The following is a 15,803-nucleotide window of genomic DNA, read 5'->3' as shown; positions in this document are numbered from 1 at the left end:
TGTAAAAAATGTAAACGGCTTACTTCCTCATTTTGCTCATCAGTTGAACACTAAAATAAAAATGCCTTGCTTCCAGGAGGTTTTGAAAGTTCCAACGTTTGAAGAATTTGAGATTAATGATATTGATGTGTTGTATTACCAGTGCTTGTGCAAGTTGTGTATAATGATGTGCAGCATGTATTAACTTTCTTTTTTATGTCATCAATTTAAAAATTTTGTTGTTAAAACTATTTTTCCACTTTTATATGAATCAGTTTGAAATGACCTAGGCATTGTTAATCCATTCCCAGTTATAACACCTCTATCTTTCTGGGAGTGATGTAGATCATTTTCTCTGAAATGTGCATCTTCATGTCTCTATTGTGAGACAATGGACCAGACAAAGGACTAACACAGTCATTACGTACAGTATATCATAGACCTGTGACAGATGACACTGGCTGGTTTGTAGTGAATTTGAAATGAATGAAACTCGTCCAATTATCGGGCTCTTAGTGGCTAAGCACTTGACTCCTGCTTGCTGTTACAATGGCCTTATGGTGACAGGTGACATTCTGACATTCTCCATCCAGAGATCCTTTCTATTATCTTTCTTAACATTTCTTAAAATTCCCCAGTGACTGACAGTACAAAGGGTTTTTGTTTATATTACATCCATGCTAAAACAATTAGGGACAAGAAAGCTTGATTTGATGTGCTTCCAGATCTGTGAAGTTTTGTGGCACTGGATGTCGTGTAAGTATTTGCACACTTTAATGTCTCTGTTGTCTGAGACAGTGGAATACTATCATTTTCATGGCTGTTGACAAATTCTCATGTAGCCTTTCACAAGGGGTAAAACCTGTACATTGTTCTTCTCAATCAAAATATGTACTGTATTTTATTTTAAAAAAGAGGAGCCAGCCATAGTGTATGTCTTATTACATAAAATGGTGGTGTTGCCATACAGTATACATTGTAATTGACATATGCATTTTTTTCATTTCTCTTTCTTTTTGCATTCTTAATTGTGTTCTGACATCTGTATACACTCACAGTGTGAAACAAAAATTATCATTTAACTTTCTGATGCCAGTTCTGCACCTACCTGGAAGAAATGAAGAAAGATTGCAGGATTTTTCCAGATCATTCTACACCGAAGCAAGTTTGAGCTTTTTTTCTGCTTTCAGTTCATGCCAGTGCTGATGCCACTGTGCAGTAATTTGCAAAGCTGCTCTCCAGGGTTCTTTGTTTTTCTTCAAGCATTCATTCTTTTTACATCCCCTCCCACCCCCACCAGGTGATGGTTTAAAGTGTCACATTGCTGATGCCACTGGGAATGCCTCCCACTTCGCCAGTCACTAGACTCTAACCCTCACCTGAGCCTTAGGCTGAGTTAGAAACTAGCACCTTCAGCCAGTCAGCGGTCTTTGTGGATTTTGACAGCACCATCTCACTTGTTGCAGCTTCTCTCCGCGTCCCAGGAGTAGATAGCGATGATGAGACAAAGACCCCCTCCCCCTCGCCACATCATGGACGCTCACGGCCATCCTCCCTCATTGCGGAGTCTTCCTCCGAATCTGATGAAGGGGAGTCCAGGGGAGAGGTATTAATTAATGTTAGCCAATCGTACTGTTCTGAAATCAGCATTGTTTCATCACGGTCATCATGTTCTCTTACAGTATTGTGCGGAGGATAACATTTAAAAAAAAAAAGAAAAGCAAGAATACACAATGTGATAATGGTGGCATTTCTTTTTGTGTTTAGATAAAAATGCAGTGAGAGAAGTAACATTTCTTAATAAATTCTTATTTTTCTTTGTATTTTTTTAACTCCATGTGTTATACAAAATCTTTGCTTACATAAACTACACTACAGTTTGCATAAGAATGAATCTGACAGACCTCAAAGATGTGTGATTCCTGGACAAAAACAAAACTCTTCCAAAACATTCAAGACACAAAGCACCCACGCATTGCAAAAGAGTAACAAAACAGAAACAATTATAGAATGATAAATCTTTCTTCTTGAAATCTGGTTATTGAAATTAATTAGAACTAAATTAGAGAACCATTTGTATGGGAAGGTGAATCTAGGTGATTGTAAATATGGAATTAGAAAAGGCAGTTTTGACTGTCTTTGACTTGTTTGAACAAATCAAAATTAACATTAAACAAAAACTTAGGCTTTTGAATGTTGGCCTATTTTTTTAAAATAAATAATGATAACGTAAAATGTGTGTGTGTGTTATTTGTCACATGAGGTTAGATTTATCTGCTGTTACGTCTTGCTGAGGACTAGGCAAGATGTGTTTTAATAGGTAAAGACTTAGAATCTTGGGTGTACTTTCTTATTCACTGTAATTCAGAGCATTCAAGTGCATTTAAAACTGAAAGAGTAGGCAGTTTTCTGTGGGAGTTTTCATTTTGCTGAAGTTGATACCCTGGCTTCTTTTAATTACTAAATGAGATCCTCTTAGCTACTAGTAAGCAACGTAACCTATGCTAAAATGTCTCTTGTACTATAATCCTTCTTATATTGTTGTGACTGTGTGTTGACCACTTTCTCTATCTCTTCAGATGTTTGATATCTACGTAGCTACAGCTGACTACACCCCTGCTGGTGGCCAAAAAGAAGCCATTGCTCTAAAAGAGGGACAATATGTGGAGGTCCTAGATTCAGCACACCCTCTGAAGTGGCTTGTTCGTACTAAACCCACAAAGTCCACTCCATCTCGACAAGGCTGGGTTTCCCCAGCCTACCTTGACAAGAAGCTAAAGGTACACTGGTGTTGAAAGTGTTTTAGAGCAATTTTTACACCAGAGGTGTGCAAGCTTTGTACTGTAAAGTAATCATGCAAGATTAGTAGGAATCCATTACTCCAGCTGCACAGAAAAACAGACACACTGTAGCTCTAGACAAAGCAACCCTCCTGTATCTTTTCATATCTGGAACTCATCTGCAATTCAGTTCAAACCTTGACTTGAACATGTGCATTTTCCCAAATAGACTTTAAGGATATAGTGAAAGGTTACAAAAGGGAAAGTAAAGAATATCACATCCAGTTTACTACAGGGTTGTAGGTGACCCCACTCCTAAAGAAGTAGGAAACATTTCTTGCGTTAAGTATCATAATGTTAGAAAAATTGTTACGCCAGCATTCAGAATGCAGAATTCCCCCAAATTCTTTGAGTTCTTTTGTTACAGAAATCCATTTTAGTTGAAATTTAATATTGATGACTGTTTTCCCCATTATTGTGTCACAGCTTTCTCCAGACACACCTGTAGGAGAAGCTCCAGAGATCAGTGGAGAAGAGGTTTCTGAAGATGAATACAGGAGAAGACTATGGTAAGGAGACATGGGCACCCCATGAATTTCATGCCATGATCAGAATAGATTTCAGAGCACCTCGGGAAAAAAGTTACAAAAACATTTTAAAACATCTGTGGTTTAATAAATCCACTGTCAGACAGATGTCTGAAAATGAAAACCATTGTGACTCTGGCTAGTACCAATCATCAAGACAAGATCTCCCAAAGAGCAGCCTGGAAGTTCGTTGTTGAATTCACAAAGAACCCCTGAGTAACATCCAAAGTTCTACAAGCCTCTCTGGGTACAGCTAATGTCACTGTTCATGCCTTAACCATCAGGAAAAGACTGAAGGAGAATGGCTTTCATGGGAGGATAGGCAGGCAGAAGGCATCATTGATGGAACCATGAATTCGGGGTTGTTTCACCAAATTATGGAGAGGAATGTAAGGCCATCCATTCATCAGCTGAAACCGACAAAAGTTGTCATACAGCAAGACGATGATTCTCAATATACAAACAAATCTACAACAGCATACTTGAAGAAGACATTTTGCATTTTGGATTAGTGAAGTCACAGTCCAGACTTAAACCCCATTGAAATGCAATGGCAGAACCTGAGATAAGCTGTGTATGTAAGGCAACCACCAAAAGTCATCAACGTGAATCAGTTCTATAAAGTAAAATGAGCCAAAACCCCTAAAAGGTGATTTGTGAGACTGATACACATTTGCATCAAATATCTAAAACAGCTTGTCTTATGTGTTGAGTTCAATTAAGTTATTTTCATCTTTTATTATGACTTTCATGAAGATTGTGTTGGGTCTAAAATACACAAGAATATACACTAACCTAGGGAGTTTGCAGTCTTTTTCGCCACCCTGTACGTTTCAAATCAATGAGGAACATGTAGAGACAAAAGTCCATGCTGACAGTTACAAAAAAAGGAAATACTTGCTGGTTTTGGTGCCTTCTTCAGGTGTGTAGGGAAATGAGGGACACAGCAGGAATATGAGGCAATGTGAAGTAAGGTTGACAAATTTAAAAAAAAAACAAGAGAAGTGAAAGACAGCTAAATAGATGTGGATGCATTTTACAACTTCCTGGGGATGCATGGACAGGAGGGGTAAAAACTCTTTTCTTCTATCTCTAGTTCCCTGAAATGACTTATTTTTCCTTCGACAATATAAATAGTAGGGCACTTTCTGTAGAAAGAGATGCAATAATTGTGTTTCCTGGACAAACATGTTGCCCTTTGGATGATCTTGAAATGACTAGACAGGTATTGTCAATTTGAGTATGCTGGATATATATACCAGTATATACATTTGCAGGTAATACATCTGTTTATTTTTAAATAACACTAATAATACCTTAAACTTATATAGCACTTTTCTGGACACTCCACTCAAAGTGCTTTCATGTAATGGGGACTCCCCTCCACCACCACCAATGAGCAGCATCCACTTTAATCATGAGACAGCAGCCACAGTGCGCCAGTACATTCACCTCACACCAGCTGTCAGTGGGGAGGAGAACAGAGTGATGAAGCCAATTCATAGATGGGGATTATTAGGAGGCCTTGATTTGTAAAGGTCAATGGGAAATTTGGCCATAACACCGAGGTAACACTCCTAACCTTTTCAAGAAAAATCTTGGGATCTTTAATGACCATAGAGGATCAGGACCTCAGTTTTATGTCTCATCTGAAGGAGGGTGCCCTTTTACAGTATAGTGTCTCTGTCACTATACTGGCATTGGGACCCACACAGACTACAGGGTGAACACCCCCTACTGTCCCAACTAACAACACTTCCAACCTTAGTTTTTCATCTGAAGGCCCTCATCCATGTACTGGCCAGGATCACACCTGCTTAGCTCCAGTGGGTTGCCAGTAGTGAGTTACAGGGTTATATGGGTGCAATAGTCACTGAAATAAATTAAAAAATTCTGGCATGGATGGAATCTGTAAGTGGTTAAGAGCACAGTGGACAATAATACTATGTATATCAGGTGGTGGCATTCTAACACAGTTCCACACTCTAAACTTCGATTCTACTCTGCATTTATTAAAAGTGAAATACACATTCTTGTGTGATCGCATATGTGATATCTCCCTCTTTTACCATTATCACAACAAATATTGTGTTTTTCTTTGACCCCTATATGACAGTGCATGACATGTATTTGTTTTACTTTTATTCCTAGTCATCTTATCCAGGAGTTGATAGCAAGTGAGGAAGAGTTTGTGCGGGACATGGACTTCTTTGTGTCTCACCATGTGCAGCATGTCAGCACCAGCCCCGATGTGCCTTCTGTTGTCACCACCAAAAAGGATGCCATCTTTAGGAACATTGATGACATTAGCACTTTCCACAACAGGTAAAGGGGTCCAACACTGATGGCCATAAGCACAGTTTGTTACTCCTTAGAAGCAGCATATTGGTTATATTTTTTCTGATCATTGTTCTTTTCATGTATCAATATTGTCCTTTCTTTTTTTTCCTCTGTTTTCTTCTTCTATAGCTTTCTAATGACCTTTTATTGATACTTCTAATAAGTGATTACTAGCAACAGTGGATACTAAAAAGTAAATCTTACTAATACTGGATATCTCAATAATGAATTCTCCCTATGCAGCACCTTGTTCCCCGGCCTGAGTGAATGTGACACTGATGATGATGTGGCCGTGCGCTTCATAAAAAATAGTGAAGGCTTTGAGAAATACATCCACTACCTGGTGGGGAAGGCCCAGGGTGAGGCTGCATTGAGCAACAAAGCTGTCCATGACTACTTCAAGGTAAGGATTACACTGTCCCTCAGCATGAGGCCTCCTTTGACAGGGGGTATTATTTTCACAGCAACCTCCTAGAGCAAATCTTTGTAGAACCAAAACGTTATATATAAAGGAGTAAATCAAAGTGACTCTTTTTTACCCCCTGTTGTGTATTTTTCCTTTTGACACAGAGATACACAGAGGCAGAGCTGGCCCTTGAAGACCCTTCTCAAGTCCCAGTCCCACCTGTCCATGCCTATCTGGAGAAACCCCTGGAAAGGATCCAAAAGTACAAGACTGTGCTCAAGGTGCGGGGTTTTAGTAATATCTCAGAAAGTGCAGCTTGCATTATGCTCTTGAGATCTCCAGGTCTGTGTACTGATTTGAACTAGAAATGGTCAGAAGTGTTGAAGCTGATACACTGGAAGACACTGGATGAGATTCTTGAAACCTTCTGTACTAGCAACTTAAGAAGCTAGACAGGCTAAATGGCTTCTTCTCACTTGTAATTTTATGTTTATTAGAAAAGATTTTTACCATCTTATTATCATTTTATAAGCTTATTGTTTTAATTGAACTTGAACTTGAACTTTATTGCCATATGTAACCGGTACATGTACTGGTACAGTGGAATTCTTACTTACAGAAAGTCTTTCGATTGTAAAACAAGTGTACAACTGTGATCTTTAAAGATCAACAATGATTTTGAATTCAAATGACCCCTTTAAAAGATGAAAAGTGTGTTTACCTCCTGAAATATGAATATGAACTCCTTACACTTTCAGGTCTCAATAGTTGTCTTTCAGCTTTTTTTTCCAGTGTCATAAGATGTCAAATTGTAACAATGCAGTCTTGATATTGCAATTGCTGAATGAATGAATTGCTGGGTGTCCACAGGAAATGATTCGAAACAAAGCACGAAATGGTCAGAACTGCTGCCTCCTGGAGGAGGCCTTTGCGATAGTTTCGTCTCTCCCACGCCGCTCTGAGAACACACACCATGTAACACTTATCGAGAACTATCCTGCGACCCTGGAGGCTCTTGGGGAGCCTATCAGACAGGTGACACTCCTCAAACCGTCTGCCATAGGGACAGCAGTTACTGAATTACAGCTGGAAGTTACTCCACACGTTGTTTTTTATTTGACAACATTTTTTTTTGCTGACAGTGGATGACGTTAGTATCTGAAGTGTTAAGAATAAACAAAAAATAAGACAATTTAACAGCATCATTGAAAAACAATTGAATATCAGTGGCACTGAAGCATAAATACATTATTAAAAGCTTTGCCATGTTCAGTATTGTAATTGTATTATCAAAATAATGTTGTGAATATCTCATGGCTTCTTAAGTATGTTGACACCATCTTGTGTTCTGATGTGGCAGGGGCCATTCACTGTGTGGGAGGGGGCCCCAGGAGCTAGAGCGTCTTTCCGGGGACACCACCGGCATGTCTTCCTCTTCAAAAACTACATCCTGATTTGCAAACCCAAGAGAGACAGCAACACTGACACACAGACTTACATCTTCAAGAACATGATGAAGGTAATTATGAGGAGGACACCAGGGAGCTCATGCTAGAGATTTGAACTGTCTTGAAAATAAATAGTAAGTAGCTCTTCACAATGCTGAAGGGGGCAAAACTGTCTAAAGAGACTCTTCATTCCATCTTTATTTACCTCCCTCAGCATTGTGAAATGCTAATCGCTAATAAATATTCATGTTGTTCTGTCTGCAACTGCATAAGCCTGATCCTCGTTGACAAGGTTTGTGTGTTGACTGTGATGGTGCTGTCCCTCAGCTGACGAACATTGACGTAAATGACATAGTGGAGGGGGATGACCGCTCATTCGAGATCTGGCATGAACGGGAGGACTCAGTGAGGAAGTACACCTTGCAGGCCAGGACTGTCATCATCAAGAACTCTTGGCTGAAGGATCTCTGTGACCTGCAGCAGCGCTACAGTCTGCCAGCCTGGAGTGAGTTCCTTCATCACCCTCTCAAGCCCACTCTTATCACATAGCCCAGAAGGCATAGCCACACTCTATGGGAGGAACATTCTCTATGCTTTTGGCTGCACCATTGCTCATTGTTTTAATATTGGAAGTATCTTTAAAATCTGATTTATAAGCATGTGATGTTTTAAAGTTAGAGTTTCCATTGATAACATTGTGTGCGTATCTGTGCTCTAAGGTGAATACTCAAGGTGCAAGCCATTTCAAACTACAATACACTGTTGAAGAGTAAAAATAGGTCAAAGGATATTCAATGGAGAGTGATGAAATATATTGTTAATTATGAATGTCTTGTAGTGTTCTTTCAAGGGCATATTTCTAAATTGATTTTCTTTATGATAGTGTTTTCTTTTCATCATCATAGTAGACACTGGTGATTTTAGCAAGACATAATACAGGGGATTTCTACACTGTATATATTCATGACCATAGTAAGAATTGTCTTGTGATTCATGGCTGGACAGAACTAAAGACAGGATTAGAACTACTTAATGCTTTAAGGAAATCCAATGTTACTGCAGAGAAGGGTCAATGTATAGCCATGTGTACATGATTTACCTTATAGGAAGTAATGTTTATGTCAAGTATGGTTTACTGTATAATAATATCTGTCTTGTATGTCTGGGTGAAGGTCCCCCTGATTTTGAGGAGGTTCTCGCTGACTGCACGGCTGAGCTTGGGGAGACAGTCAAACTGGCCTGCAAGGTCACAGGAACACCCAAACCCGTGGTTACGTGGTACAAGGGTAAGAGGAGTGGAGGATGTAGCCAGAAATCACACATTCTGCTGATTTGTGCTTGTTACACGGATATATTCATCAACACCTTAAAAAAATCATCTGACTGTTGCTGATGGGAAAATTGTTTCACAATAGCTAATGATTTAAGTGTGTAGACTGGAAAAGAATATTAGTTGTGTAAGTAGTTAATTTTGCTTTTGTTAATAAAACGTTGTATGTTTTTAATTAAGAAACTGAATGGGGCAACAATTATCTGGCATGCAACAATCATATTTTGTTTTGTAATTGAGAAGTAGTCCCGTAAAAGGCTCCAAAAAGAAAATCCCATCTTCTCCACCCAAGATTGGTAAATTATTACGTCTGCCTAACCCTCTTTGTTAGCATTCCCCTCATTTTTTCTTTAACAGTCTTTTATAGGATTTTTATTTTACTATTACATACAAATTGAGCACTCTTAACAGCCTTTGAAGATAAGTGATGGGGGCAGGCTAGTTGTGTTTTTTAGAAAGGCAGTGAAAGTGGTTTGCTGACAGTGTGGAGTGGGGGATGATCCCATGTGTCCCCCATATAACAGATGGCCGGCCAGTTGATGTGGACCCTCACCACATCATCATCGAGGACCCTGACGGCTCCTGCACCCTTATCCTGGACAACATGACTGCGGAGGACTCAGGACAGTACATGTGCTTTGCTGCCAGCAGTGCAGGCAATGCTAGCACACTGGGCAAGGTCCTAGTACAGGGTACGTCTTGGTACCAAGTGTGACTACTCTTGGTAACGTCCAGTTTATACCCTGGTATTGTCCTGGTACCTTTGATTATTGCCCACCTGTTAAATGTCAGTTTCAATTTGTACCAGAAATAATAAAAATAATAATGCCAACTGGAAACCCCAGCTTGTGTTGCAAAAGAATTGCCCCTACTTTGATCAATGAAGACTAAATAGCCCATCAATCAAGTCTTTATTTTGTTGTATTTCTAACTCAATGTGAAGTCGAATTGAAAGTACTTTACTGCAATCCAGACTTCCTTGCTCCAAACCTGCAGACACCTATGAGAAGATGAAATGGAGGAAGAACCAGGATATTCTGGACACAAAATTACTCACAATATGATTTGTAATGTTCCTTTTGCCCTCTGCAGTGCCTCCCCGTTTCGTGAACAAGTTGAGGAATGCTGTGCTTGTCCAAGGAGAGGATTGCCAGTTCACTTGTACCATACAGGGTGCCCCCAGCCCACAGATCAGGTACATATGCTACCATTACTCTCTCAGCTCAAAGGTCCTTTCACTGATGGCAAATATTTCATACACTTTGCTCTTCCAAAACACAGCACTCTTTTTAAATGCTCCAGCTTATAAACAGGCTGTTTTGAAGAATACACTATTTCATCCCAAGAACAACACCCAGAGCGGGCCATAAGTCATGTTTTTATAAAATAAAATCTCAGTAATGACATTAGGCTATTACTGTACATTACCAAATGGTATTTCTAAATGTTTCAATAATGGAATTTAAAAATGAAGTATGAAATAGACTGAAATAATGTGATAATAACCACCAACTGCTGTAGACATAATGAGAACCATACCCTTCACTCCAACCCTAGGGTTTTATTTTGCAGAAGGCGGCAAGTTCCATCTAAAATAAATAATAAATGTATATCTAAAATAAATAAAAATATGGCTCATTATCCATTTCTGAACTTTAATTTTCCAATCCCTGTATTACAGAGTGACCATGTTTTCTCATGTTCCCATAAGAGTAAAAAGATTAATAATAATTACAATCCCAGAGATGATAATGCTTTGCAGAGTAAGTCCTCTACAGTGACAGTGTCTCTGTGTCACCCTCCTGACAGGTGGACTAAGGATGGTGTTCTGCTGACAGACCAGGAGAAGTACCAGACATTCAGTGAGCCACGTAGTGGAGTGGTGGTACTGGTCATCAAGACCCCAGGGGAGAGTGACCTGGGACGATACCAGTGTGAGGTACTGACATCTCTTAGATCCATTATTAGCCATAGATAGTGACTTCAAAGGAGCTTTTCTCTTTATGGGGTGTATTTTTCTTTCAACTTAACAGCTTTTCTCCTCATTCGTGCTAGCGTTTTGGCACAAACATTTAATTCCTTGGAAGCTTTTTGTTTTGTTCTCTTTTTGTTCTCTAAGTGTCTCCCTTGCAATTTTTTCTTTGGTGGCTCTCAAGCCTCTCCATTCCAGTTTAACTTTTCATTCATTTCTCTGCAGATTCTTGACACACGTTTGATACCCATCTCACCTCTAGCACATTACATCTATGCAGATAGCCCTTGTGATAGAAGCCAAAGCCAAAGCCTTCTTCAAAACAGCATGCCCTCGGCCTCATGCATTGCGATTGCTGACTGGTGTTTGTATTTGAACTGACGTGTCTGCAGTTAAACCCATTGATCTTGTGTTTCAGCTGAAGAACAGGCTGGGCACTGCGAACTGCGCAGCCGAGCTGTGTCTGCAGTCTGCTGCACTGATGGCCAGCGAGAGGAGGGGGGAGCAGGCCATCTGTATTGAAGGTAGGAGACACTGCTTTCACAGCCTTGTCCTTCTACAGGAGGAGGCTGGAGAGCCTCTGTTTTATTTTACTTTCCACCCGGGTCTTAATAATAATAGATTTTATTTATAAAGTGCCTTTCTAAACCCAGAGACACTGCACATGGTGATAAAGAAAAAAGAGTATGATAAAAGTAAAAGAAAAAAATCAACGAGAGCATACAGGTTTATACAGATAGAATGTAGTGCTGTGAAACAATGGCCCTAATAAAAAGGCAAGTTTGCAGTGTGGATTTAAAGAGAGTCAAAGAATTTGTCTCTCTTAAGTTCTGAGGAAGGTCATTCCACAGCACTGGAGCAGCAGCAGAAAAGGTACTCCAAAGGTCCAAGATTTAGTCCTGGATACAGTGAGCAAAGGACCAGTCTTAGCTGAATGGAGCCTATGGGTGGGATTGTAAACATGGAGAAGTTCAGAGGTGTATGATGGAGTCAGATTATTTTAAACCATGAAAGTCAGTAACAAGATCTTATAGTATATCTTATACTGTAGAGACTTAAGTGTAGGAGTGATATACTGCCAAGGTCTGATGTGAATTAGTAGTCTATCTGCAGAGTTTTGAAAATATTGCAACTTGTTGAGAGACGTGTTAGGTAGCCGATAGAGTAAAGAGTTGCAGAAATTGAGCCTTGATGTTATAAATGCAGTAATCAAGCACTCTGTGTCAGATAGTGATAGCAATTGCCTAATGTTGGCAATATTTCTTAGGTGAAAAGAAGAAGTCTTACTCAGTTTTTTCACATGGGCTAAGCTAGTTTACTGTGACTGTCAGTCTTTGTTTCCATTGTAACATAATGCCTTATATAATGAAAATGAATATCAAGGTCCTATTTTCAACTTGAACCTGCTTGAAAAATTAGAAGACTATGATTCACTCTAATGCAAAGGATTTTGAAATGGCTTGACAACCTATGTTTGTACTAGAGTAGTGCATTCATATATAGTGTGTGGTACATGACTAAGAGATTATGCTCTTCTGTAATTTCTGAGCAGTGTTACTTTTTTATCAGTTATTTTATAAGATCACAATAAACTGACATTATCTAGTTTATACTCTAGTTCACCTGCAATATATAAATTGTGATTGCTTGTTTTTTTGTGGAAGACTACCAATGAGTGAGCCAAAGATATGATTCAGGGAAGACACACTATCAGTGATAAAAATTGTTTTGGATGAAACAAATAATCTTTGAGCCATTCTGATGTAGGTCAGGATAAAGCTTCATTCACAAGGATCTTTCTTTTGGCAGTATACAGGGAAAACTGACTGTGGAGAGATGCATAGACATTTAAAGCTGGTATTCTCTATGGGCTTGAAATGTAATAATTTAAATCGTTTTTACTTAATTGTTATAGCTGAAGCTAGGCAATACATGATACACACACTGCTTTTGTTTTGACATTTGTCTACATTTTGGGGAGTTCTTCTCAGTTGGACAGTGACAGCTTTATATTATTACATTTTCCTTAATGAATTAATCTTCAGAGGTAACCTAAGAGACCGGCTGGCCAGGTTTTTCTTGAAAATGCTCCACTTTTCTTGTTGGGCATTCATTAGAAAATTAATTCTAAAAATAAGTGTTACGTCCCAGTGTGTGGTCCATGTGTGTTTTGTTGTTATGTTCCACACTAATGACTTTGATTGTTCTCCCTCCCCCATTGGTCCATCATTACACCATTGTTTCCGTATTACGTCATCTTCAATTTACTCTCGACCAATCAGAACTCATCTTATTCAGTATATAACATGGAGGTTTTCAGAAGGAAGAGGCCTTTTGTTTGACTTCGGTCCCACCTGGCTCAGCTTCAGTTTTGTTTCGCTTTTGGTTTTTTGCTTCAGCTTCGTTTCACTTCGTGTGTATTCCTATAGCGTCGGCTTTGTTGGTTTGTGTTCGTCTCTGTGTAGTTTCATTTGTTTGTGTATTTATCCTTGTTTTGCCATTACTGAAGACCGTGTGTTTCGGGTTTTCTTTTGTAGTTAGGTCAGCTTCCTTCACTTTCTTAGCCAGTTCCATTTTATTTGTTGTTTTCTTTTCTTTGGCACCCCTCTAGTTCCCTCTCCCTGTGTGTTATTGTGTCTTATTACGTACCAGTCACTTATTCACCTTAAAATAATCACTTTTTGCACCATCCCTTGTTGTCACGCTTCCTAAGTCCCTCACCAGAACCCACCTGCATGCAAAAATTATCCTAAATGTTACACCCCTTTACCCCTAGACACATGGGGTCGTAACAATAGGTTATGAATAAAAATAAGGATAAGGATATATTCCAACCTGGCTTGTCCCCAGAAGGTAGTAGTATGCTTAATGATCAAACAAGTTGTATTTGCCATCATGAGATTAATATGAATGATATGATAAGCACTTTATTAGGGGAGTATTCAGTGCATCCATTTGAACATATAACAAAAACATAATTTGTGTCAACCCAGCTGAAGTTGAAAGTTATATATCAACTGCATAATGTACATAATTGCATATTTTGTGTACTTATCAAGTTAGTGTGACTCTTATGACTCTGCACATTATCTGTCTGTGTCTTTACGGTCAGATTTTAGTTTGAAACAACTAGGCAGATTTAGTCCTGCAAATGGGCATCAATGTGGCCAGTGCAATGCTTGAACTTGCTTATCTCCATTATTTATTATACTGTTTTTCACACGTAGGGTGATCCAAAGCAAACTTTCACTTTTAAAACACATGGCAATAGAAGGAGGTACTATTATCAGCTTGCAAGTCTCCAGAAATCACTTTCCTTTCATTTGACTTTCTGTTCAATATCACTTTCCATGGTAATTATCTTCATATCAATTCTACTACTTTCTAAACCAAATGTGGATTTGAGATACATACTGTAAGATAATTGTCTCCATCCTAATTCTTGAAATTGCTTGTTGAATTCCTCAGCTAATTTTGTCAAAGAATTTTCTGGGCAAATCAATTTTTCTTTGTTTCCAGTTTTACTTAGTATTTTATCCGGCATTGGAATATACTGTAGCGTTTTGTGCTTTTAATTGGATAGATCACATGCCCAGTTTCAAGCAGAAGATATGCATACTTCCACTTTCATCTTCCACTATTTTGAACAAAAAATGTACTTTCTCATTCTGACATGAAGTACAGTTTCTTTTTGGAAGGGCCAGGCCTATGAGTTATTGTTTATGTAATGTAGGAAGATATTTTTAATATTAAAGGAGGGTTCTAGTTATTGGGTCATTTCTAACCAGTTGACATACACTCCAGGTACAATAAACTCCCAAATGCTGAATAGAATCACGAAGAGGAGGTCAGCTCATAACCAGTGAGGTACATGGCATACGGTAGCTTGATGTTATGCCTGTGTTTCATCTGAAACAAAAAGGAAATTGGGGACTGAGACCAAGTTTGACTGGTTGATCACAATGGTGGTCTAGTTCTTAATAGTAGATAAGTAAGAGTGAAGTTAAAAAAAAAACACAACAGAAGTGATTAAGCACAAAACTACATAGTTGGTCATATACATGTGAAGGCTGAAAATTAGCCCAATGGCACTCAGATGTAGTAATTGTTCTACAGGTGTAAAAATTCTGCTGTGGTGTTAATTAAGGTTTGTAAGGGGCACTTAAGTCTCTGTAAGATGCCTGAGTCTTCACCAGGGTTTGAGCACGTATTGTATCATGATCCCTCTCTTCTATCATTTCACCAGCATCATCCCCACTCTTTAAAGATCACTGCCATCACTCATTTTAATGAGAACCATTCCTTTAACAGAGAGATGACATTTCATATCCACTCTGTTGTCTAATGCTTGTGACCTGTAACACGCTTTGATACTACATCAGTCATCTCCAAAACCTGCTTTACCCAGATGCCACTGCTAATAAATGCTAAAAATAAAAGTTGAAATGATCTAAATTAAAGATATCTCACTCACATGCATTATAGTAGTACTTATTAAAACTTAACGGCATGATTAATTAGTTTTAATGTAGTCTCTATAGCATTTGATTCTGTTCTTAGTCAATAATGTTTATATCACACAAATCCTTGTGAAAAATAGAATATTTAAATATCATTTTAAATAATCCATCTTTTTAAAGTATGCATTAATAGCTTACATAATAAAATACCAATTGATTTAAAATGGTATACATATAATTCATACACTTTCTAACATTTCTTCTACAAATCTGGTAACTTGTTGATGAAAGGGCATTTACTTATCTATGTAAGGATGCAATTACCTGGGATCCTGACTTTCTTAGCCCTACACAGATTTCCTCTTTTCTTGGTTTTCTATTTAAAATACCCAGTTTCCAAGCTGTTAGAAAGGACTTCGGCTTCTACAGTTCATTGTCCTTTTTATCTATAAAGTACACCTAGTGTAGCCTCACATTGTCTCAGTTTTTAACAAGCTCTGC

General features: G+C 38.6%; 1 protein-coding gene across 5 annotated transcripts in view; it reads left to right on the top strand.

Annotated features, from left to right (window-relative positions):
* The window catches only part of obscnb (obscurin, cytoskeletal calmodulin and titin-interacting RhoGEF b), a 155,916-nt gene that overhangs the window by 117,847 nt on the left and 22,266 nt on the right, over nucleotides 1-15,803 (top strand). For all 5 annotated transcript variants that reach the window (XM_088643095.1, XM_088643098.1, XM_088643097.1 and 2 more), the window contains 14 exons: nucleotides 1,446-1,585; nucleotides 2,559-2,759; nucleotides 3,246-3,328; nucleotides 5,498-5,671; nucleotides 5,930-6,089; nucleotides 6,257-6,373; nucleotides 6,963-7,127; nucleotides 7,453-7,611; nucleotides 7,868-8,045; nucleotides 8,713-8,826; nucleotides 9,395-9,562; nucleotides 9,963-10,065; nucleotides 10,680-10,809; nucleotides 11,261-11,366. In XM_088643095.1, coding sequence (XP_088499221.1) covers nucleotides 1,446-1,585; nucleotides 2,559-2,759; nucleotides 3,246-3,328; nucleotides 5,498-5,671; nucleotides 5,930-6,089; nucleotides 6,257-6,373; nucleotides 6,963-7,127; nucleotides 7,453-7,611; nucleotides 7,868-8,045; nucleotides 8,713-8,826; nucleotides 9,395-9,562; nucleotides 9,963-10,065; nucleotides 10,680-10,809; nucleotides 11,261-11,366 — 1,998 coding nt within the window. The remainder of the gene's footprint in view (nucleotides 1-1,445; nucleotides 1,586-2,558; nucleotides 2,760-3,245; nucleotides 3,329-5,497; nucleotides 5,672-5,929; nucleotides 6,090-6,256; nucleotides 6,374-6,962; nucleotides 7,128-7,452; nucleotides 7,612-7,867; nucleotides 8,046-8,712; nucleotides 8,827-9,394; nucleotides 9,563-9,962; nucleotides 10,066-10,679; nucleotides 10,810-11,260; nucleotides 11,367-15,803) is intronic.

The sequence above is a fragment of the Lepisosteus platostomus genome, chromosome 8 (genome assembly GCF_059453375.1).
Source record: "Lepisosteus platostomus isolate fLepPlt1 chromosome 8, fLepPlt1.hap1, whole genome shotgun sequence".
Lineage (NCBI taxonomy): Eukaryota > Metazoa > Chordata > Actinopteri > Semionotiformes > Lepisosteidae > Lepisosteus > Lepisosteus platostomus.
The sequence above is the reverse complement of the archived record's forward strand: the minus strand, read 5'-3'. Positions and strand labels throughout refer to the sequence as shown.